The sequence below is a fragment of the Sturnira hondurensis genome, unplaced genomic scaffold, assembly GCF_014824575.4.
Source record: "Sturnira hondurensis isolate 20B ecotype Veracruz unplaced genomic scaffold, ASM1482457v3 Scaffold0022542, whole genome shotgun sequence".
NCBI lineage: Eukaryota > Metazoa > Chordata > Mammalia > Chiroptera > Phyllostomidae > Sturnira > Sturnira hondurensis.
In genome coordinates, this window is record NW_028095173.1 from 1,089,131 (window position 1) to 1,112,747 (window position 23,617).

Here is a 23,617-nt window from a genome sequence, read left to right on the forward strand (position 1 = left end):
TCCAGAATCCATAACCCTACAGGTGGTCTGCACAGGCTCCAGCACTCACTGCAGGCATCTTGTTTCAGAGTCTACCACCTTCCCCAACCACGAGACTAAGCTTCAGAGGTACAGCCTTTCTTCGGCATAACCAGGTTTGCCTTCCTCTTTCCAGGATGGGTGGATGTTGTTGATTTCGTCCTCCTGTGTAAACAGGCAGCAGCAGAAGTGGCCCTGACCTTGAAGCTCTGGGAAGCCTTCCTGGTGTGGTTTTGGAAGATCACTGGCATGCCAAGTTTGACAATGTCTCCTTCCACAGTGTTTTGCCTTCCTGGCGCATTTGGAAGTCAAGTGGAAAAAACAAATAGCTTGGCCATCTTTGAGCAACTTCTATGCTCATGATAATGGTGATTTATGGATTCATTAAAGCATTCTTGTTATACATACTGCTCTTTAACTCCAGANCTTCCTCTTTCCAGGATGGGTGGATGTTGTTGATTTCGTCCTCCTGTGTAAACAGGCAGCAGCAGAAGTGGCCCTGACCTTGAAGCTCTGGGAAGCCTTCCTGGTGTGGTTTTGGAAGATCACTGGCATGCCAAGTTTGACAATGTCTCCTTCCACAGTGTTTTGCCTTCCTGGCACATTTGGAAGTCAAGTGGAAAAAACAAATAGCTTGGCCATCTTTGAGCAACTTCTCTGCTCATGATAATGGTGATTTATGGATTCATTAAAGCATTCTTGTTATACATACTGCTCTTTAACTCCAGATCGGCAGTATTATTGGAGACGAACAGATGACTTGGTGCAGGTGGGAGGTTATATGTCACAGAGAGAGAGAAACTCTCCTGAGGCTGCTGCAGTAGGTACACAGTATTTTGGCATTTTCTTTCTGTGTTTACCTGGCAGGATTAACTACACTTCCTGCCAATAAAAATATACCTTTTAAGGTAGAGATTGACATGGCCCCAGCCTCCTAAAATGCCTCACTTCCTTCTTTGTTGTGGATATAGGTCAGTGAAAGCAGATGAGATGAGTGAAATCACCTCAAAGGAATGAAAAGGTGATAGCATGAAGTGGCCTGGGAAAAGCAAACAGTTCTATACCCAGACACACCTACCTGACCTGTAGGGCTGATCTTTCTCATGTTCTTTTCCACAAACGTGGCAGAAACTATGCAGATGTTACACTCTTTGTACAACAGTTGTATTCCCTTAGCATTTCAAGATGATTACATTTTAGTAAACAAAAAAGATATATACTTTAAAATCACACAGAGAGTTTTTTTGTAAAGAAATACTTGATAAAGTAGAGGGTATTTGTGTAAACAAATAGCTCCCAGATTTTGTTTGTTAATATGGCTCCACATCTATATTGAAAGAAAGGTCTACTTGTATGAGATGAATTCTCATGTACTCCTGTTAATTTGGAAGCTATTCTGAAACATTTTCAAGCTAAATGTTTCATTCTGCCTTCTTTTCATAAAGATCTTCAGAAACGCTCCGACAGGACACCCCTTTTACCCTGCGCTCTCCCCTGCCAATCTCTTTCTTTGGTAGAAGCACAGAGGTTGGAGCTGGGTTCCTTAGAAGCCAAGTCTAATCATTTTTCTAACAACTGAAGAAACTAAGGCCCAAATAACTGCTCTTATTTTTGTTTTATTTTCTCACAGTATCTCCAAACATGTTTATGGGGTTGAAGGAGCCTATGTTGCAGAGCACTTCCTTGACAAGCTATTTCTTCCTGTAGCTGTCATCAACCATTTGGGCTGCGGTAACATTTGTCACTGCTTATTCTGTCCCATTGCTCTCCTGCCAGACACTGTGACATCGCTGCTTTCTAGGTTTTCCAGCCCAGTGATCACTGTGCATTTTGGATGATTTCTCTCCCAGCTGCCTTCATTTGCATTTTTCCTAAATCAAGCCTCATTGTGATCATTTCTGTTCATATTTCTAACCTCTTTAGATACATCTGTTCTCAAAGATGTCTGCAGCAACTCTTAATTTGGTACCAACCAACAATGTTGTTAACAAAATGTGCACACCATGTTCCCAGTTATTAATGAAGATACTAAAGAAAACTACTACATCTGTCAGATACATTGGGGCCTCCATTAGTTGCTTCCCTGCCCCTCTTTCCTCTCCTCCTCCTCCCCATTGGATTTCGAGCTACTTTCCTTTTTCTTTTAAAAAAGATTTTATTTATTTATTTTAAGAAAGAGGGGAAAGGAAGGAGAAAGAGAGGAAGACAACTATCAGTCGGTTCCCTCTTGTACTGAACTTGCAACCAGTGAGGTTTCACTTTGTAGGTCGGCACGCAACCAGCTGAGCCACACCAGTGAGGGCCTGAGCTGTTTTTCATCTCTGGTCCTTGTTTATCAGAGTTCAGGCTTTTCGTTCCTTCTGTCTAGTTCCTAGTAGCACCAGGCACAGGTCTTATCACAGGAATGATTCAGGGATACTATTTTACATGCTTTTATTAAGCTACAGAAATACAGTAGCTATGGGAGTCATTGAATCCACCATTTTAATTAATGTTAAAGTTTACAGAATTTCATATATTGGACAAAATTTGTGGTCTCTATTAAAAATATTTATTTAGTTGATTACAGTTGTTATTTTATTATTACAGTCATTCCAGTTTTCCCCCCTTTGCCCCTCTCCACCCAGTACCGCCATTCCTTCCAGCAGTACCCTCTGCCTTAGTTCATGTCCATGGGTCATGCATATAAGTTCTTTGGCTACTCCATATCTATACTATTCTTAACATCCTCTTGTTTATTTTATGCCTACCAATGTGTGCTTCTTAATACCTGCACCTTCCCCCCATTCTCCTTTTTACCCCTCCCACTGGTAACCCTCTAAATGATCTCCATTCCTATGATTCTGTTCCTATACTGCTTGTTTGCTTAGTTTGTTATTTGGATTCAGTTATTGATAGATGTTAATGTATTGCCATTTTACTGTTCATCATTTTGATCTTCTTTTTCTTAGCTAAGTTCCCTTAACATTCCATATAATAATGGCTTGATAATGATGAACTCCTTTAGTTTTACCTTATCTGAGAGGCACTTTATTTGTCCTTCTATTCTAAATGATAGCTTTGCTGGCTAGAGTAATCTTGAATGTAGGTCCTTGCCTTTCATGACTTGGAATACTTTTTTGCCAGCCCCTTCTAGCCTGGAAGGTTTCTTTTGAGAAATCAGTTGATGGTCTTATGAGAACTCCTTTGGAGGTAACACTATCCTTTTCTCTTGTTGCTTTTAAGATTCTCTCTTTATCTTAACCTTCAGCATTTTCATTATGGTGTGCCTTGGCATGGTCCTCTTTGAGTCTATCTTATTTGGGACTTTGTGCTTCCTGGAGTTGTATGTCTATTTCCTTCAACAAATTAGGGTTTTTTTTCAGTATTTCTTCATATAAGTTTTCAATTTCTTGTTCTTCCTCTTCTTCTCTGGCACCCTTATGATTCAGATGTTGGTACATTTAAAGTTGTCCCAGAGGTTCCTCAGCCTATCCTCATTTGTTTAAATTCTGTTTTCGTCCTGCTGCTCTGATTCAATGCTTTTTCCATCCTTATGTTTCAAATCATTGATTTGATTCTCAACTTCATCCCCTCCACTGTTGGTTCCCTGTAGATTTTTCTTTATTTCACTTAATGTAACCTCATTTCTGCCTGGGTCTTTTTTATGCTGTTGAAGTACCCAAGAAGTTCCTGGAGCTTCCTGATACATTGTTTTGAACTGTGTGTGTGATAGGTTGCTTATCTCCATTTTGTTTAGTTCTTTTTCTGGAGTTTTGATCTGTCTATTCATTTGGGCCATATTTCTTTGTCTCTTCATTTTGGTAGCCTCCCTGTGTTTGTTTCTGTGTATCAGGAAGAGCTTCTTTGACTCCCTGTCTTGGTAGCATGGCCTATTGTAGAAATGTGTACCTGTAAGTTATATGGTGTGGAGCTTTAGGTAATTGCCAGGGTGGGGCAACCATTGTCACTGCTCTGTGGCTCTGTGTAGAGAATGGCTTAGAGAGGGGACAATGCCACAGCCTGGCCTCTGGAGTTTTGCCTGGCAGGAGGCTGTCTCCTGACACCCTTCCTGGTGCCAGTCACTTCACTTTCTCCCCATATGCCACTGGTGCCCTTCCAGCTGTTACCCTGGTACTGAATCCCAGAGGGAGTAGGTCTGCATGAGTCCTAAGTCCATTGTAGGCCCTTTAAGAGGAGTCACTTGAGAATCCTGCATTTTCTTCCCGCACTCCAGTCTCCACTGGTTTTTACTAACAGAACTCATCAGGACTTATCTTCCTGGCTCTGGAACCCTGGGCTGGGTGCTCTGGTCTGGGGCTGACATTCCTTGTCCCAAGTTATCCCACCCTTGCTGCGTCCCTGTCTCTCCTACCCTTCTAGATGAATGTGGTTTCTTTAAATCTTTGGTTGTTGGACTTCAACACAGCTTGATTTTCTGACAGTTCTAGGTGATATTAGTTTTGTACTCTAGTTGTATTTTTTGCTGTATTTGTGCAAGAAGGCAAGGCATGTTTACCTACAGCTCCACCTTGACCAAAGTCCAAAATTTGTAGTCTTGCTTTTATTTTTTATTATTTTTTTAATATATTTTATTGATTATACCATTACAGTTGTTCTATTCCTCCCTTCATTCCCCTCCACCCTACACACACCTCCACCCTTCTCCCCTTTAGTTTATGCCCACGTGTCTCAAGTTCATTGGATTCTATATTTCCCCTACTATTCTTGCCCACCCCCCCCATCTATTTTTTACCTACCATCTGTGCTACTTATTTTCTGTCTCTTCTCCCCCCTTCTCCTTCTCGCACTCCCCTGTTGCTAACCCTCCATGTGTTCTTCATTTCTATGGTTCTGCTCCTGATCTAGCTGTCCTCTTGGTTTGCTTTTGTTTTAGGTGTGGTTGTTAGTAACTGAGTTTGCTGTCCTTTCACTGTTCATCTTTTTTATCTTCTTTTTCTTAGATAACTCCCTTTAACATTTCATATAATAAGGGCTTGGTGATGATGAACTCCTTCAATTTGACCTTATCTGAGAAGCACTTCATCTGCCTTTCCATTCTAAATGAAAGCTTTGCTGGGTAGAGCAGTCTTGGATGTAGGTCTTTGGATTTCATGACTTGGAATACTTCTTTCCAGCCCCTTCTTGCCTGTAAGGTCTCTTTTGAGAAATCCACTGACAGTCTGATGGGAACTCCTTTGTAGGTGACTGTCCCCTTATCTCTTGCTGCTTCTAGGATTCTCTTTTTCCTTTTAATCTTGGCTAATGTAATGGTGATGTGCCTTGGTGTGTTCCTTCTTGGGTCCAACTTCTTTGGCACTCTCTGAGCTTCCTGGATTTCCTGGAAGTCTATTTCCTTTGCCAGACTGGGGAAGTTCTCCTTTACTATTTGTTCAAATAAATTTTCCACTCGTGGCTGTTTCTTTTTCCCTTCTGGTACCCTATAATCCAGATGTTGGAACGTTTAAACATGTCCTGGAGTTTCCTAATCCTCTCCTTATTTTTTTGAATTCTTGTAACTTTACTTTTTCCTGTTTGGTCATTTCTTTCTTCCTTCTGGTCCACCCCCTTGATCTGAGTCCCAGTTTCCTTTCCATCACTATTGGTTTCCTGTGCATTTCCCTTCATTTCAATTAGTTTAGCCTTCATATGTTCCTCTAATTTGTGACTATAATCAACCAGTTCTGTGAGCATCCTGATAAACAGTGTCTTGAATTGTGCATCTGAGAGTTTTGCTATTTCCTGGTCACTTAGAGTTATCGGCTCTGGGGCTTTGAGTTCTTCTTGAGCCATATTTTGGATTTTTCATGCCTGTTCGCATGAGGAGCAGAGCCCTAGGTGTTCACCAGAGTGGGGCAACTCAGTCACTGGGTTGTGATGCTATATGTGGGGGCGGGGCCAAAGGAAGGCAATGGCAAGCACCCTCCGCTTCCTCCCGCCGCCACCGCGGGCCTCACATTCGCCCCACTGCGTGCAAATGGGCTGCGTGACCCGTCCCACTGCGTGGGAGTGGGCCGTGTGATTCGTCCCACTGCACAATAATGTGTGACCGCGGTCAGCTGCTGCTGGGTTCGTTGCTGGGGGCTGTGCGGTCTGTCTCACTTCTCACTCCCGCCACCCCAAGCCCTCACTGGGTCCGCAGGCGCTACCCCAGATGCCTGGGCGCCTGGGGTCCAGGGATCCTTCCTGCCCGACCCTGCTCCGCTGCTGGCTCCGCCCCTCTTACTGTAGTCTTGCTTTTAAAAACATAAAAGTTAGACACATCTGATCATTTTCATCTTATATTGACCCTTTTTTAAAAGATTATATTTTTAAAATTATTTTATTATTTATTTTTCGAGAGAGGAAGTGAGTGAGAGGATGTTTTCTCTCAAAGAGAGAGGAACATTGATGTGAGAGAGAAACATCAATTGGCTGCCTCTCATATGTGCCCCAACTGGGGGCTGGACCCACAACCCAGGCATGTATCCTGACTGGAGTAGAAGTGGTGACCCTTTGTTCTACAGGATAGCACCCAAGCAACCGAGTTACATCAGCCAGGGCTATGTATTTGTTTTTCGAGAGAGTTGAAGGGAGGGAGAAAGAGAGGAAGAGAAACATCAATTGGCTGCGTCTCACACGCCCCCAGTCAGGGACCTGGCCCACAACACAGTGATGTGCCCTGACTGTGTATTGAACCTGCACTTTTAGTTTGTGGGACGACACCCAACCCACTGAGCCACACTAGTCAGAGCCTATCAACTCTTAGTTTTTTGTGTATATCTGCTGGTTAATTCTCTTTGTATGTAAAGATGCATAAACCACTTGTGAGGAACACAGGAGATATATAAGAAATGGCCCTTTTCATGAGGAGTTTATGACCTGATAGATCTGGTTAGACTTAGGTGCAATAAGTAGGGATCTTCATAAGACAATGTGGATTAAACTGCCCAGAAGCTTTGTACTGACTCTTGTGGCTGCAGAGATGTGAATATGGTATGAGGATAAACCATAATACAGAAGGAGGGTTTTTAGTTGAAACTTGAAAGGTAAAAAGGAAGAAGGAGGGAATGCTTGAACACAGGTAGAGAGAGAGGAATGACCATGACATACTGTATGGGTCCTTACATCATACAGTGTCAGTCTGAATGAAGAAGGATGCTGATGGGGAGTAGTGTGTTGCAAATCCAGGTACCTGCACTACTCTTTCACTAGATGTCTCTCACGCTTCTCAAAATCAGTGTGCCCAAGGCCAAATTTGTGACTCTCCTCTGAAGCCACTTCTCTCTAATTTTCCCCACTGGAAATCTGTGTCAGATCTGTTTCTAAATTTTCCTAATCATCCCTCATCCAGTCTTTCAGCCAATCTTTTCTACTGCTAAATTATACCTTGAACCTGTGCACTTCTCATCTCTGCCGTCCTCAAATCCAAGCCATGATCATTGCTTGCCTAGGTTACTGCACAAACCCTGTAAACTGGTCTCCCTCCTTCAACGCTTGCCTCTTTCCATACTGCAGCCAGACAAAGCCTATTGAAAATTAAACCACTGTTTGACAAGAATAAAAAATCTTTCAGTGGCTTAATGTTGCATCTGGAATGAAATCTAGCCTTTTTGTTGTGGCCTAGGAGGCCCTGCATGATCAGGCTTTTGCTCGCCAGTGCAGTTTCCCCCCCAAGTGGGCATCCTTCCTTACAGTTCTGACACTAACCACTCAGATGAGTGTCAGATCCCACAAGTTAAAGCCTCAGTGCATTCTGCCCTTAGGTGACTGCCCCTGCTTCAGATGCCAGCCACAATAGGGCCTCTATGCCACCTGTACCTTGCACTGACCAGCTACAAATTTAGGGGTTCTCACAGTTCTTCAGGCTAAGTAATTTGGAAAAACAACTCACAGAACTCAAGAAAGTTATACTTACTATTACAGTTTTATTATAAAGGATACAAATCAGGACCCACACATTGGACAGGGTGTGAGAGGATCCCTCACACAGAGCTTCCTTGCCCTCTCTCCAGGGAGGCAGGGTGGCCATCCCCCTGACCATCAGTGTGCTCATTTATCAGGGAGCTCCTCCAGCAGTCAGTGTCCAGAGTTTTCACTGCACAGGTGTGATTGATTAAATGACTGGTCGTGTGATTGACCTCAGTCTCCATTCCCCTTGCCCTCCCAAAGTGCCAACTGTCTAATTACATGGTTGGTTTTCTAGTGACAAACCAGAATCCTGAAGCTATGTAGGGGCCTCATTAGCAAAATACAGATACTCCTATCACTCAGGAAATTCAAATGTTTTTTGAAGTTCTGCACCAGAAACCACTAGGGACTAAGACCAGATATATTCTTTACTATACCACTTCATCTCGAGCCACTTTTGCCCTGGCTTTGTGCACCAAACATGCTGGAATTCTCTTAGTTCCTGGACTCTGTCAAGTCCATCCCTCTACCTGAGACAATGCCCTTCTTCCTCCCTCTCTCCTACCTGACTCTTCTTAACCTGATTAGAAAGTCCTTGCCTTGCTCAGTGTCTTCCTTGTTACTCCACACACTCATTTGTGTCAACCCCAGTCTGAAATGGTGTTAATGTCATTTACTTAATGTTGGTCTCCATAAAATATAAATTCTTTGGAGATAAAACCTTGATTGTCCTGTTCCTTCATTATCTCCTAGCACATTTGAACAGTCAGGAAATATTTGTCAAATTAAAGAATAAAGTGGGAAAGATAAGAATGATTAGGCCAGCTGAAACTCTTTGCCAAGAAGGAGTGTTTAGACTTGATGAGAAAAGTAATAATGGAGAAGTTTTCAGATAATAAGCAAGAGAATGATAGGCATTTGGGGAGTATGGTCTCAGTATACCAAATGCACCGCAGAGGGAAAAGGACTAGAGGCTGAATACATCACAAGGCTGTTACAGGCATATGTGTCAACTGATAAAAGCCTGAACAAGGAGAGTGGAAAGGGAAAATCTGAGATTTTTTGAGAAAGATGCCCTTGACATTTTCCATCCTTTTTCTAACTCTTTATTTTTAAATAACTTCAAACTTACAAAATGTTGCAAAAATACCATGAAGAACTCTTGTATACCTTCACTCAAATTCACTAATTATTCATGTATTGCCTCATTTGCTTTTTTATTCTTTTTCTCTCAATATGTGTATACATTCTCCTATGCTACTTTAAGTTATAAATACCATGCCTTATCATCCCTAAATACTTCAGTGTGTATTTTCTACTAGGAAAAACATTTCACATGAACATAGTACATGTATTAATCAGAAAATTTAATGATACAATACCTCAGCCAGGAGCCTAGTCCAGAAACCAATTCAGGATCCTATATTACCATTTATAATGTCTCTTTATTTTTGTTTCATCTGAAATAATTTGCCAATCTTTCTTTGATTTTGTGACATTGACATTTTTTGAAATGTACAGACCACTTATTTTGTAGCATGCTCCTCATTTTTGGTTTGTTCACATTTCTTCATAACTACACAGATTGTGCACTTTTGGCAGGAATGCTGCATTAATGATCTTGTGTCCTGAGCATAAAACAAGAGGCACATGATTATCACTTTGTGATATTATTGGTGCTATGAACTTTGATCACTTATTTAAAGATGTGTCGGCCCTGGCTGGTGTAGCTCATTGGACTGAGCGCGGGCCTGTGAACCAGACGATCGCAGTTCGATTCCCAGTCAGGGCACATGCCTGGGTTGCAGGCTTGTTCCCCGCAGGGGTCAGTTCCCAGCAGGGGATGCACCAGAAGCAACCATACATTGATGTTTCTCTTCCTCTCTCCTTCCCTTCCCCTCTAAAAATAAATAAATAAAATATTTAAAAAAAAAAAGATGTGTCTACCTGGTTTCTCAATGTAAGATTATAATATTCCCCTTGAAATTAATGAATAATTCACACTGAGATACTGTGAGCTTATGTAAATATTTTTCTTTGTCAACCTTTTGCCCAGTAGTTTTAGCATACATTGGTATTCTTGCTTGAATCGGTTATTGTCATGACACCTTCTAAATGGTGATTTTCTAAATCTATATAATTTCTTCTAGATTTTTTAAAAAGATTTTATTTATTTATCTTTAGAGAGGGGGAGGGAGGGAGGAAGAGAGAGAAAGAAACATGAATGTGTGATTGCCCCTTGCATGCCCCCTACCAGAGTCCTGGCCTGCAGCTGAGGCATGTGCCCTGCCTGGGAATCAAACCGGCAGTCCTTTGATTTGCAAGCTGGCAATCAATCCACTGAGCCACACCACTCAGGACAATTTTCTACATTTGTTGATTGGCATTTCACATTATGTATGTATGTATGTATGTATGTATGTATGTATGTAGTTACTATGGGCTCATAGATAATTTTTTATTTTTAAAATTATTTTTATTGATTATGCTATTACAGTTTTCCCAATTTTTTTCTCCCTTTATCCTCCCTCTACCCTGCCCCCCCAACTCTGCAGCATCTCCTGCTCTTAGTTCATGTGCATGGGTTTTACATATAAGTTCTATGAGTCCTCCGTTTCCTATACCATTTTTCTCTCTCCCCATCTATTTTATTCCTACTAATTATGCTTCTTTTTCCTTGTACCTTTCCCCCCTCCCATTCTTCCCTTCCCATTCCCCACTGAAATCCCTCCATGTGATGTTCATTTCTCTGATTCTGTTCCTGTTCCAGTTGTTTGCTTAGCTGTTGATAGTTGGTTCATTTGTTGATAGTTGTGAGTTTGTTGTCATTTTACTATTCATGGTTTTAATCTTTTTTTTCTTAGATAGGTCCCTTTAGCATTCCATATACTAATTGCTTGGTGATGATGAACTCCTTTAACTTGACCTTATCTGGGACTTTATCTGCCCTTCCATTCTAAATGATAGCTTTGCTGGAGAGAGCAATCTTGGGTGTAGGTCCTTGCCTTTCATGACTTGGCATACTTCTTTTCAGCCCTTTCTCTCCTACAAGGTCTCTTTTGAGAAATCAGCTGATAGTCTTATGGTAACTCCTTTATAGGTAACTCTCTCCTTTCCTCTTGCTGATTTTAGGATTCTCTCTTTATCTTTCATCTTGGGTAACTTAATGATGATGTGCCTTAGTGTGTTCTTCTTTGGGACTCTCTAGGTTTCTTGGACTTCATGGAAGTCTATTTCCTTCGCCAGATTGGGGAAGTTTTCCTTCATTATTTTTTCAAATAAGTTTTCAGTTTCTTGCTGTTGTTCTTCTCCTTCTGGCACCCCTATAATTTGGATATTGGAACATTTCAGGTTGTCCCAGAGGTTTGTAAGACTCTTTTGAATTCTTGTTTCTTCATTCTGTTCTGGTTGGATGTTTATTTCTTCCTTTTGTTCCAAATTATTGCTTTGAGTCCTGGTTGCCTTCCTGTCACTGTTAGTTCCCTGAATATTTTCCTTTATTTCATTTGGGGTATTTTTTCATTTGTTTTTTATTTTCCAACCAAGCTCAATCAGATCTGTGAGCATTTTGGTTACCAGGGCTTTAAATTCTCCACCAGAGAGGTTGGCTATCTCATTGCTTAGCTTTCTTTCTGAAGTTTTGCTCTGTTCTTTCATTTGGGCTATATTTCTTTGTGTTTACACCAGTGATATGTTGTAAGGAAGCAGGGCCTTAGGTGTTCACCCAGGCAGGGCAACCCTCCTTGCTGCATGTGGCTCTGCCTGTGGAGGAGGGGCCTAAGAGGGAACAGTGCAGCTTACCCGCTCATCTCTAGCGCACTTTCAGACAGACTCTTGTGAGACTGGGACTTTCTCTCCCCATAGCAACCACCATGTCAATTCTGAGTCTCAGTTCCCCCTTAAGTCAGTCCTGCCCACGCAGACTAAAGCCTCCTTGCAGCCAGCCCCACCTACTTGGTCTGCTGCCCGGCTGGAGTTTTTCTGTCCTGGCTGGCCCTTGTGTTCTACCGCCTTACTGATCTGGTTGTTCTAATTGGTTTTTTCTTTAACTCTTTGGTTGTCAGAGTTCCATGAAGTTTGATTTTCTGGCACTTCTGGTTGTTTATTGATTTTAGATTGGTTGTTATCTTCCTTTTGGTTGTGTGAGGAAGCAAAGGGTTTCTACCTATGCCTCCATCTTGGCCAGAACCTAGATACTTATTTATTAAATAGATTTTAGTCTGTAACTGTTTTTATCTTGATGCCCCAAATTATTAATCAAATTACCCCTGTTTGTTAAGTGGAAGGCAAACAAACCGGCCCCTGTGTCCTTTTTGACATGTTGCTATCATCTGTAGAGCAATTCCTTATTTTATGGCACAACAAAGTGTATCCAGTTCCTCCTGTGTTTTTCCTGCCTTAGTCCTGGCATCCGCCATTTCACCAGAGCCTTGACTCTTGTTAAAAACCAAGGGGAATGCTATTTAAAAACCAAAATCTGGGAGCAAGGTTGGTCCATTGCTACTGGGCTATCATTGTTTTCTAGGCATTTTCTTTCCTGAAATTTTGACTTATCAAGTGAAGGAGATCTAGCTGAGGAGACTAGAACAATGGTCGTGTCACTGACCAAAAAACCCTCCAAAACCCAAATTGGCAAGATTCACAAAAGGCCAATTTGTCTACCAAGAGGACCACTCAAGCCATATTTAAAATGTGTGTTAAAAATGTGTTTTAATTTGAATAAAAGTTTTATTCAAATACACTCTCATTGTAAGATTTAATAAAAGAAAATACAAACTATCCCTTTCCTTTTTGGTAATTTTTTAGTGTCAACAAACACTTTTTTTATTGTCACCCAATGACATTTTTCATTGTTTTTAGAGAGGGAGGAAGTGGGGAAGAAAGAGAGAAACTCCAGTGTGTGAGAAAAACATTGATTGGTTGCCTTTTATAGGCTCCCTAACTTGGGATTGAACCTGCAACCTAGGTATGTGCCCTGACTGGGATTGAACCCACAACCTTTCAGTGTATGGGACAATGCTCCAGCCAACTGAGCCACACCAGTCAGACAGCAAACAGTTTTTAAACCACTAAAGCTGGTTTTTTAGCACTTACCTAGCTTCTAAAACTCCCTAGGCTGAGTGCCATGTAAAGGCTGGGCAGCAGGTGGGGACTTGTTCTCCAGAGGCTACAGTTTGCCTCATGGTGTAACAGACTGCTGCCAGGTATTTGGGGACTTTCTGGGTTCTTCTTATGGATTGTCAGTGTTATGTGGAGGGGGGGGAGGGGAAATCAGTGCTGACCTAGTATGAACAATGGGGAAAGCACCGAATATTCTCCACTATTTGGCTATGTTTTTTTTTTCTTTTTTACCCTGATTTGTCATATTCTCTTATTTTTCATTGTTTTATTGAACATTGGCATCCATACCTCAGGAGGTTATATTCAGTCCCCAGAGACTCAGATAAACTCAATTTCAAATGAGCCTTGTGGTCCCTGGAGAGCTGAGACAGCCATGTCTTTCTCTCTTTGACCCCCTCAATGGAATGGCTCTTCCCAGACAGGATGCCATTCACTCACAAGACACATACATTCTACTCTAAAACCTGCCTGTTCAAGCTGACATGTCTGTCGTTGGTGCTTCTAATTTCATTTCCACTGTTGATTGGAAACAAAGGTGTATTATGAATACAAGTGGAATTCCCTTTGGCTATGTTTTTTCTCTTTTAGCTGATTTGTCATGTTCTTTTATTTATTTTTTATTGAATTTACTGGGGTGACATTGGTTAATAAAATTATACAGGTTTCAGATGTACAATTCTGAAATACATCATCTGATAAATTGTCCTGTGTGTTTACCACCCAAAGTCAAGTCTTCTTCCATCACTGTTTATTGGCCCTTTACTTTCTACCTCCCCCACCCACCTTTCCCTCTGGTAATCACCATGCTTGTTGTCTGTGTCTATAAGTTGTTGTTGTTGTCACCATGCTGTTGTCTGTGTCTATAAGTTGTTGTTGTTGCTGCTGCTGCTGTTTAATCCCTTCACCCTTTTCACCCTTTGGCTATGTTTTGAGACACCTGGCAAACTCCCCCTTCTGGAACCTGAAGCAGCAACACAGTTGGATCAGGGAAGAGAGCAAGCAGCCTGGTGCCTGGTCAGAAGCAAACAGCTGTTTGCAGCTAGGCTTGGAGGAAAGCCGATGGACTCTGGTCTCAGAACTTTTGAATGGGACCAACTAAATGCTGTTTACATTTTGGCCTTCATCTTGCTAACTAGAAAATTATGTGGCCTTTAAAAGACAGTTTCCCTTCTGGCCATTTACAGGACTAGACTCACGAATTCTTTCTGCTCATAAGGGGAACTTGGGGAGAAGTACTGATGGGGAGGGTGGCTTCATAATCTGTTTCAGTGGAATTTATAAGATAGAGTACCTTGGCTCAAGTTGTAGATAATGCTGAAAGACTGGGCATATAGAGAAAAATCACCATATAATCCATTCCCATTCCTACAGTTTCAGCGGGGACCCTGCTTAGGGATATTTCAATGATGGTGAGTGAAGTTAAAGGTACAAGACATAGGGTGGGTTTAAGCAAGGGCATTGTCACACAGGTTGAGGTGTGATTGGTTGATTTAGTGCTCATGGGTGATATAAAGATATATAACTTGATAAATGAACCTTACTTTTCATTGAGTTTTTCCTAATGTGGGGCTGATAGCAGAAGCCGGATTGTGTTGATTCAGGAGGATAAAAACTTTTAAAAAAACTGTTGTTCCCCCATTTTACAAAAGAAAAACTTGTTTATTGTAAAAAAATTTAAAAGCATGAACTAAAAGAAAAACTTAAAAATTACCCACCATCCCACTTTCTAGAGAATCACTGTAAACAGGTTGACTTACAAACTTCCTTTATTTTTCCTATGCCCAAATACAAATATTTATTAAAAATTGGTTTGTATTGTACCTACTGTTTTGAAAACTAGTTTTTGCTTAACTATTTTTCCTGTCATCTCTCCATGTCAGTACTACAGTATCCTTTTTTATAAACTAGTTCTTTAATGCAAAACCAACAGATGCTCTTGTTAAAAATTTGAGAGTATAAGATAAAATATAAACATATTTCTCCTTAGCTCCTACCTCTCCATCTCATTTCCCTAAAGTAACCCTAAGATTTTTTTCTTAATATTTCTCTCCAGAAGCTTTCTAAGTATACACACACATAGTATTGGGTTAATTAGTGTATCACAAGTACTCAGTCATTTCCTGTTATGTGGAAATCTAGGGCTTTTCCATGTTTTCACTACAGTGAACATTCTTGTGGTTAAATCTTTGCACACACCATGATTATTTCCTTAAGGTAAATTCCTTTTATCTTAGTTTATGTTAAAATAAATGTCCTTAAGATAAAGAAAATGAATTGTTAAGTTTTACATATGAATAATTTTAACACTTTTGATGTGTGAAGCCCATTGGCCCTTTACCTTGTGTCAATTTTACACTCACAGGTAAACATCATTAAATTTAAAAAACTTTTAGAAAGCAATGTTGAATTTTTAAAACTTAAAGATTTTTTATTTATTTTATTTAAAAAAAATGTTAAAGTAAAACACATAAAGGACAGTGTATGTTATGGGTTATGGTAGTCACTAACCACATGTGACTGACTACTGAGCACTTGAAATGTGGCCAGTTTAAACTGAGGTGTGCTAGAACAATAAAATACACCCAGTTTCGAAGAATTGGTACAAATATATAATGTAAAATATCTCATTAATAATTTATGTTAATCTTATACTGAAATGACATTTTGAATATAATATGCTAAGTAAAGAATATTATTAAAATTGTCTTTTTTCACTTTTTAAACATTGCTACAAAAAAGTTTTATTATATATATATGGCTTGTATTATATGTCTCTTGGATTGCACAAAGTAGACTATGGTATGGCTCCTCATATAATAAAACCTACCACCTATATACTCCTAAACTTGTTCTCTTCCTCTTCTGCTCCCCTACAGGCTTGTGCCTCAGTTATGCCCAGAGCTCTCAGAACTAAGGTAGCTCCATTCACCACTCCAATTCTTTGTCAGGAATAATCAGTAAGTGTGGTGAATGTCCAGTTTTGAAAGGAATGGGGGTTGTGTATTAAGACTGTGACCTATGAAGACCTACCATTAAATATAAACTCAAAGTTGCAAATTGAATCATTTGTTAATTGACTTGTTAGAATATGTGAGTCTATAGGTTTCAGGAGTTGCTGCTGAGTTCAACATTGTGGCCACTATCCAGATGTGCATACAGGGTATGATGAACAGACAGAATCCACGTACTTGAGAGTCTGCTCATTGATGGAAGTTCACCATCTCTTTGTGCCTCCCTTTTTTTTTTCTTTTCTGTGAAGCGGGGATGATGGAGTGGTGCACACAGTTCCAGACCAGAGTAATCAGCACAGTGTAAACACTGGAAGGAAGAGAGATTACTAGGATATTACTGGGGCTGTGGCAGGCTGTTTCCTCTCACTCCTCACGTCCTGAAGTTTGCTTAGCCATCTCCTTCCTCATCAGCCCTCAGTTCTCCCTTCTGCACATACTGACTATACCAGACACACTTAGGCACACACAGCTTTTCATCAGACACAAATGCTGATCACAAATTGCTCCCACTCCCAGTCACTCCCAGATAGAAGCAAAATGCAGATTAGTTGGAAGAAAAAGGCCCCTGGGTGACCATATGAGTCTTTTTTCCTCTCTGCCCCATTGTTGGCTTATATCTTGTTCCTTGAACCAGTTTTTCACTGGGCTCAGCTTCAGAGTAAAAACAAAGCAACAAAGGATTAAAAAAAGTCTTAAGAATATTTTTGGCTTGATTTTGTGCTCAATTATTTGGAATGTGGCCAAAACCCTTGCTTCTTTTCACTGTTGCAGTCAAAGTGGCTTCTTTCAGGAATGTACCCAGGTAAGAGGAATCAAAGTAAATAAATTTCTCTGTTCCATCTTGTCTTCATCATTGTTCTTTGGCTGTTGTCATCGTTGTTGTTGTCGTTGTTATGCTTAATTTTATAAGGATGTTTCTAGCCCTCTGGGATCCACCATTTAGAGTTACAAAATTGTACTGTAATAAATTAAAGGATCAACATAACTTTTTAAAAAAAATATATTTTATTTATTTATTTTTAGAGAGAGGGGAAGGGAAGGAGAAAGAGTGGTAGGGAAACATCAATGTGTGGTTCCCTCTCATGTGTCCCCCACTAGGGACCTGGCCTGCAACCCAGGCATGTGCCCTGACTGGGAATCGAACCCTTTGCTTCACAGGCCCATGCTCAATTCACTGAGCTACACCAGCCAGGGCTCAACATAACCTTTTTAAAAAAATTTTATTTATTTATCTTTTAGAGGAGAAGGGAAGGAGAGAGGGAGAGAAATATCAATGTGTGGTTGCCTCTCATGCATCCCCTGCTGGGAACTGGCCTGCAACTCAGGCATGTGCCCTAGCTGGGAATTGAACCGTGGTTGTTTGGTTTGCAGGCCCGCACTCAATCCACTGAGCTACACCAGCCAGGTCAACATAACCTTTTAACAAGAAAAAAATGAGAGGTTCTTTTTTTAAGACTTCCACCTCCTGACCACCAAATTTGGAGAATAAGGGAAATAGCTCATTGAAAGGAGCATGAACTAAGGAATAAAGAAACACCGTTTTGTTCCATTACTGTTCGCACTTAGTAGATGAACTTATGTGGTTGTTTTATAAGCCTTAATTTTGTCATCTGTGAACTGGGAAGAGTGTTCTCTTTTTTCCTATGTTGAGATGAGCATTGCAAGAAAAACAATAAACTAATGCAGAAGGAACAAATTATTCTGGACTGCTGCGATCTTGACTGACTTTTAAAATTCCTTTCCAACTATACATTCTGAGATTATAAATAATAAATGCATTCACTTTTTCAGCCCATTGTGTTTAAATACATATAAAATCCAAAGACTTTTCTTTTTTTCTTTCTTTTTTTAAAAATACATTTTATTGATTATGCCATTACAGTTGTCCTATTTCCCCCACTTCATTCCCCTCCCCCGTGCACATCCCCTCCCCCACCATTTCTCCCCCCTTTGGTTTTTGTCCACTTGTCTCAAGTTATTTTTTTTTTGCAGTTTTATTTTATTTTATTTTTTAATATATTTTATTGATTATACTATTACAGTTGTTTTATTCCCCCCCTTCATTCCCTTCCACCCGCACACTCCCTCCCCCACCATTCTCCCCCTCTTAGTTTATAACCTCCTGTCTCAATTTCTTTAGACTCTATATTTCCCCCACTATTCTCGCCCTCCCCCCTATCTATTTTCTACCTACCATCTATGCTATTTTCTGTGCCTTCCCCCCTCTTCTCCTCCTCCCACCCCCCTGTTTCTAACCCTCCATGTGTTCTTCATTTCTATGGTTCCACTCCTGATCTAGCTGTCCTCTTGGTTTGCTTTTGTTTTAGGTGTGGTTGTTAATAACTGTGTGTTTGCTGTCCTTTCACTGTTCATATTTTTCATCTTCTTTTTCTTATATAAGTCCCTTTAGCATTTCATATAATAAGGGCTTGGTGATGATGAACTCCTTGAACTTGACCTTATCTGAGAAGCACTTTATCTGTCCTTCCATTCTAAATGAAAGTTTTGCTGGATAAAGCAATCTTGGCTGTAGGTCTTTGGATTTCATGACTTGGAATACTTCTTTCCAGCCCCTTCTTGCCTGTAAGGTCTCTTTTGAGAAATCCGCTGACAGTCTGATGGGTACTCCTTTGTAGGTGACTGTCCCCTTATCCCTTGCTGCTTCTAGGATTCTCTCCTTCATTTTAGTCTTGGCTAATGTAATTATGATGTGCCTTGGTGTGTTCCTTCTTGGGTCCAACTTCTTTGGGACTCTCTGAGCTTCCTGGATTTCCTGGAAGTCTATTTCCTTTGCCAGACTGGGGAAGTTCTCCTTTATTATTTGTTTAAATAAGTGTTCCACTCGTGGCTGTTTCTTTCCCCCTTCTGGTACCCCTATAATCCAGATGTTGGAACATTTAAAGATGTCCTGGAGGTTCCTAAGCCTCTCCTCATTTTTTTGAATTCTCATTTCTTCATTCCTTTCTGGTGGGATGTTTCGTTCTTCCTTCTGGTCCATTCCATTGATTTGAGTCCCAGTTTCCTTTCCATCACTATTGGTTTCCTGGACATCTCCCTTCATTTCAATTAGTTTAGCCTTCATATGTTCCTCTAATTTGTGACTGTAATCTACCAATTCTGTGAGCATCCTGATAAATAGTGTCTTAAATTGGGCTTCTGAGAGGCTGGCAATCTGTTGGTCGCTTAGAGTTATTGACTCTGGGACTTTGAGTTCCGCTTGCGCCATCTTTTGGGCTGTTTGAGCCTGTTAAGTAGCAGGATCGGAGCCCTAGGTTTTCACCAGAGCAGGGCAACTCAGTCACTGGGTTGTGACGTTGTATGTGGGGGCGGGGTCAAAGAGGTACAATGGCTTCCCTCTGCCACCCGTTGCTGCGACCCCCACCGGCACCGCAGCCACCACTGTCACCAGGCCCATGGCTTTGGTTCCACTGCACTCGAGTGTGCCACCACTGTCAGCTCTCCACCACTGGGTTCGTCCCCTGGGGCCTGCGTGTTCCGTCTCACTGTGCGCGAATGTGCGACCTTGGTCAGTCTGCCCTGCACCCCGACTGGTTTTGGGCTGCCCGCGTGCCCAGCGCCTAGGTCGGGGGATCTGTCCTGCCCAACCCAGCTCCACTGCTGGTTCCACCTCTCTTACCGTCCCCGTTGAACGGTTCGTAGCTGTTGGACTTCCGTATAATTCCGTTTTCTGGTCTTTGGGTGTGTCCTAGTTCTCCAAAACTTTTGTTGTAGTCAAACTTGGTTGTGGGAGAAGGCACAGTGTTTCCACCTATGCCTCCATCTTGACGGAAGTCCTCCAAGTTCTTTAGATTCTATAATTCCCATACTATTCTTGCCCTCCCCTCTATTTTCTACCTACAGTCTATCCTACTTATTCTCTGTACCTTCTCCCCCTTTCTCATCCTCCCACTCCCCTGTTGCTAACCCTCCATGTGATCTTCACTTCTTTGGTTCCACTCCTGATCTAGCTGTCCTCTTAGTTTGCTTTTGTTTTAGGTGTGGTTGTTAATAACTGTGAGTTTGTTGTCCTTTCACTGTTCATCTTTTTTATCTTCTTTTTCTTAGATAAGTCCCGTTAACATTTCATATAATAAAGGCTCGGTGATGATGAACTCCTTGAATTTGACCTTATCTGAGAAGCACTTTATCTGCCCTTCCATTCTAAATTAAAGCTTTGCTGGATAGAGCTATCTTGGATGTAGGTCTTTGGATTTTATGATTTGGAATACTTCTTTCCAGCCCCTTCTTGCCTGTAAGGTCTCTTTTGAGAAATCCACTGACAGTCTGATGGGAACTCCTTTGTAGGTGACTGTCCCCTTATCTCTTGCTGCTTCTAGGATTCTCTTTTTCATTTTAATCTTGGGTAATGTAATTACGATGTGCCTTGGTGTGTTCCTTCTTGGGTCCAACTTCTTTGGCACTCTCTGAGCTTCCTGGATTTCCTGGAAGTCTATTTCCATTGCCAGACTGGGGAAATTCTTCTTTATTATTTGTTCACAGAAGTTTTCCACTTGTTGCTCTTCCTCTTCCCCTTCTGGTACCCCTATAATTCGGATGTTGGAACGTTTAAAGATGTCCTGGAGTTTCCTAAGCCTCTCCTCACTTTTTGAATTCTTGTTTCTTTATTCTTTTTTATTTGGTTGTTTCTTTCTTCGTTCTGGTTCATGCCATTGATTTGAGTCCCAGTTTCCTTTCCATCACTATTGGTTTCCTGTGCATTTCTCTTCAATTCAATTAGTTTAGTCTTCATTTGTTCCTCTAATTTGTGACTATAATCAGCCAGTTCTGTGAGCATCCTGATCACCAGTGTTTTGAACTGTGCATCTGACAGGTTGGCTATTTCTTGGTCACTTAGAGTTATGGGCTCTGGGGCTTTGAGTTTTTCTTGAGCCAAGATGTTTTGGTCTGTTTGTGCCTGTTACGTATGAGGAACAGAGCCCTAGATGTCCACCAGGGAGGGGCAACTCAGGCACTGGATTGTGATGCTGTATGTAGGGGTCGGGTCAAAGAGGGGCAGTGGCGGCCCCCTCTGCTGCTTCCTCCTGCTCGGGCCTGCACGGACCGTCTCACTGCTTGCTCCATCTCACTGCTCGCTCCTTCACCTGGTTTATCTGCACGTGAATGTGTGACTGCAGTCAGCCTGCCACCTTACACCCTCACTGGGCCTGCCCGTCACAACCCCACGCCTGGGATCTGCCAACAGCTGCCCACGCGCCTGGGTCCCTGGGTCAGTCTGACCAAGTTTTCCTGTGCAACCCCACTCCGCCAGTTGCTGGGTCCACCCCTCTTACTGGTCTGGCTGAACAGTTGGTTGTTGTCGGACTTCCGTATAGTTCAATTTTCTGTGTTTTGGTTGCATTTTTGTTACTAAAACTTTGTTGTTTTTAAACTTGGTTGTGCGAGGAGGCACAGTGTTTCCACCTATGCCTCCATCTTGGCCAGAAGTCCCAAAGACTTCTTATCACAGTAAGCCAGACTATGATTTTTGCCTTAAACAAACTGTTAAACACCTATTTTCTCTTTTATATTTAAGCTGAGCATATATTTCTTAAGGTCTTTGTACATATCCTCTCTCTGACCCATTGCCCAAGGATTAAGCAAATTTAAAACTTTCAGCCTGACTGGTGTGGCTCAGTGGGTTGGGCATTGTCCCTAAAAGCAAAAGGCCACAGGTTTGATTTCTGATCAGGGTACATGCCTGGGTTGCGAGCCAGGTCCTTGGCTGGGGGCTTGGGAGAGGGAACTTACCCATGTTTGTCTCACACATCAGTGTTCCTCTCCCTCTCTTTATCCCTCCCTTCCCCCTTTCTATAAATAAATACAATCTTTTAGAAATATTTTAAGTTTTCAGTGGTGTTATAGGATGCACAAAGTTGAGTAGTCTTCTGGTAGCACTGGGTATGCCAGAGAAACCAAAATCCAATGAACCCATTTTGATGAAAAGAATTGCTAGAACTTTGAGAATAAAATAGTTCCTTTTCTTCTCATCAGAAGGATGAATCCAATGTCTTTGAAATAGCAGATTCTTAATAAAAACACAATTAAGTACTCAACAGTGTGGTATCAAACATTATTATAACTTTTTTCAAAAGAGGGCTCATATACTATATAAAGTTATTTTTATTCTTGGGTTAATTTTCCTATCAAAAGCACTTACTTCCAACCTAATTTGCCTTCTCAAAGTTTTAAAAACAAAACTGAACACAAATGGGAAGTCTTTAGATTTCACTGGCCCATGGCTATAGGTAAGGTTTCATTAATAATACCAGCCTACATGCCATTGCTCTGGCCCCTAGTGGCTCACGCAGGGCCTCCAGCCCCCTGACACCCTCCCCTGTCCCATCACAAGAAGGTCATCAGGGTGTGTCCCCCATGTGTGCCTGAGCCTCACCCTTTCTGTGAGTTTGTCAGAATCTACTGGACTCTGGCGAGTCTCCTTCCTTGAGCAGCACAGCCTTTCTTGGTATCTAGCGAGTGTTGCCTGCCCCTCGGGCACTGCTGCTGCTTCACTTGGTAGATGTGGCCAAATACACCAGATTCCTCAAGGAGCCAAAGTTGTCTCCACTCCCTTTCTGTGGCAAACTGTTAGAGCAGTCCTCAGACAATATTATTTGTGCCTCAGTGTTTGGCAGAGATTTAGTGAAGTAGCTCTTTCAATTTTTCCTTACTGGCTTCCTGGCCTCCATTAAGTTGGACATCAAGGTTGTTTTGAGAGTGGGTTGGAGGGCAGAGAGATCGAGGCCAAGAACCAACACTTTGTCACACTCCAGGTGGCCCCTCTCCTTTGACAACCAAAACTTTATCCTGACACTGGATCTCTCTTTTTTTTTTTGATATGAATGATTTCCCAGAAGACTTCAATAGCCTCCACCAGAACTTTTCTTCTAGGTTTCCCCCCTAGTTCACTCAACAAGACTGAACCTTCTGCAGTAGACACATCCTAAACACCAGCTAAGATCCCTACTAAGGGAGGATTTACTCTCGTTTTTATGAATACCTCCTCAGACCAACCCCAGGGACTGAACTTGAGGTTGATGATAGGAGTAAAGTGAAAGTCAGTGGTGAGGATGGGGGTAGGACAGGGAGGGGCTAAGATACTTTCAAGAAAGTGCCAGGGTGCTTTGTCTCTTTACTTAGACTCTGCAATCTCTCTGCAGAATGACATCTTCGAGTGGTCCAGGGACCACCGAGTCCACCACAAGTACTCAGAGACTGATGCTGATCCCCACAACGCCCGCCGGGGCTTCTTCTTCTCCCACATTGGGTGGCTGTTTGTTCGGAAGCATCAGGATGTCATCGAGAAGGGGAGAAAGCTAGACGTCACTGACCTCCTGGCTGATCCTGTGGTCCGATTCCAGAGAAAGTAAGTGAACGGACAACACAGAACTGTCCCTCAGGGAACAGGACCAAGAGACACAGAGCACAATGGACACAATTATATCCCCACCTAGTTATCCTCAGTGCACTTTCTCTGATGATTCAGTCTTCTTCTTAGGAGTTCTGTCTTTATTCATTTCCTTTTGCTCATTAAGTTTTCCCTGATCACACGTTTGTTTTTAATTTTAATTGTAATTTGAAATGGATTTCCTTTAAGCCCA

At 41.7% G+C, this 23,617-nt stretch overlaps 1 protein-coding gene across 1 annotated transcript in view; it reads left to right on the forward strand.

Moving 5' to 3' along the window:
- The window catches only part of SCD5 (stearoyl-CoA desaturase 5), a 178,242-nt gene that overhangs the window by 98,773 nt on the left and 55,852 nt on the right, over nt 1-23,617 (forward strand). The window contains exon 3 of the mRNA XM_037035626.1: nt 23,177-23,382. Within this exon, the coding sequence (XP_036891521.1) occupies nt 23,177-23,382 (206 nt within the window). The remainder of the gene's footprint in view (nt 1-23,176; nt 23,383-23,617) is intronic.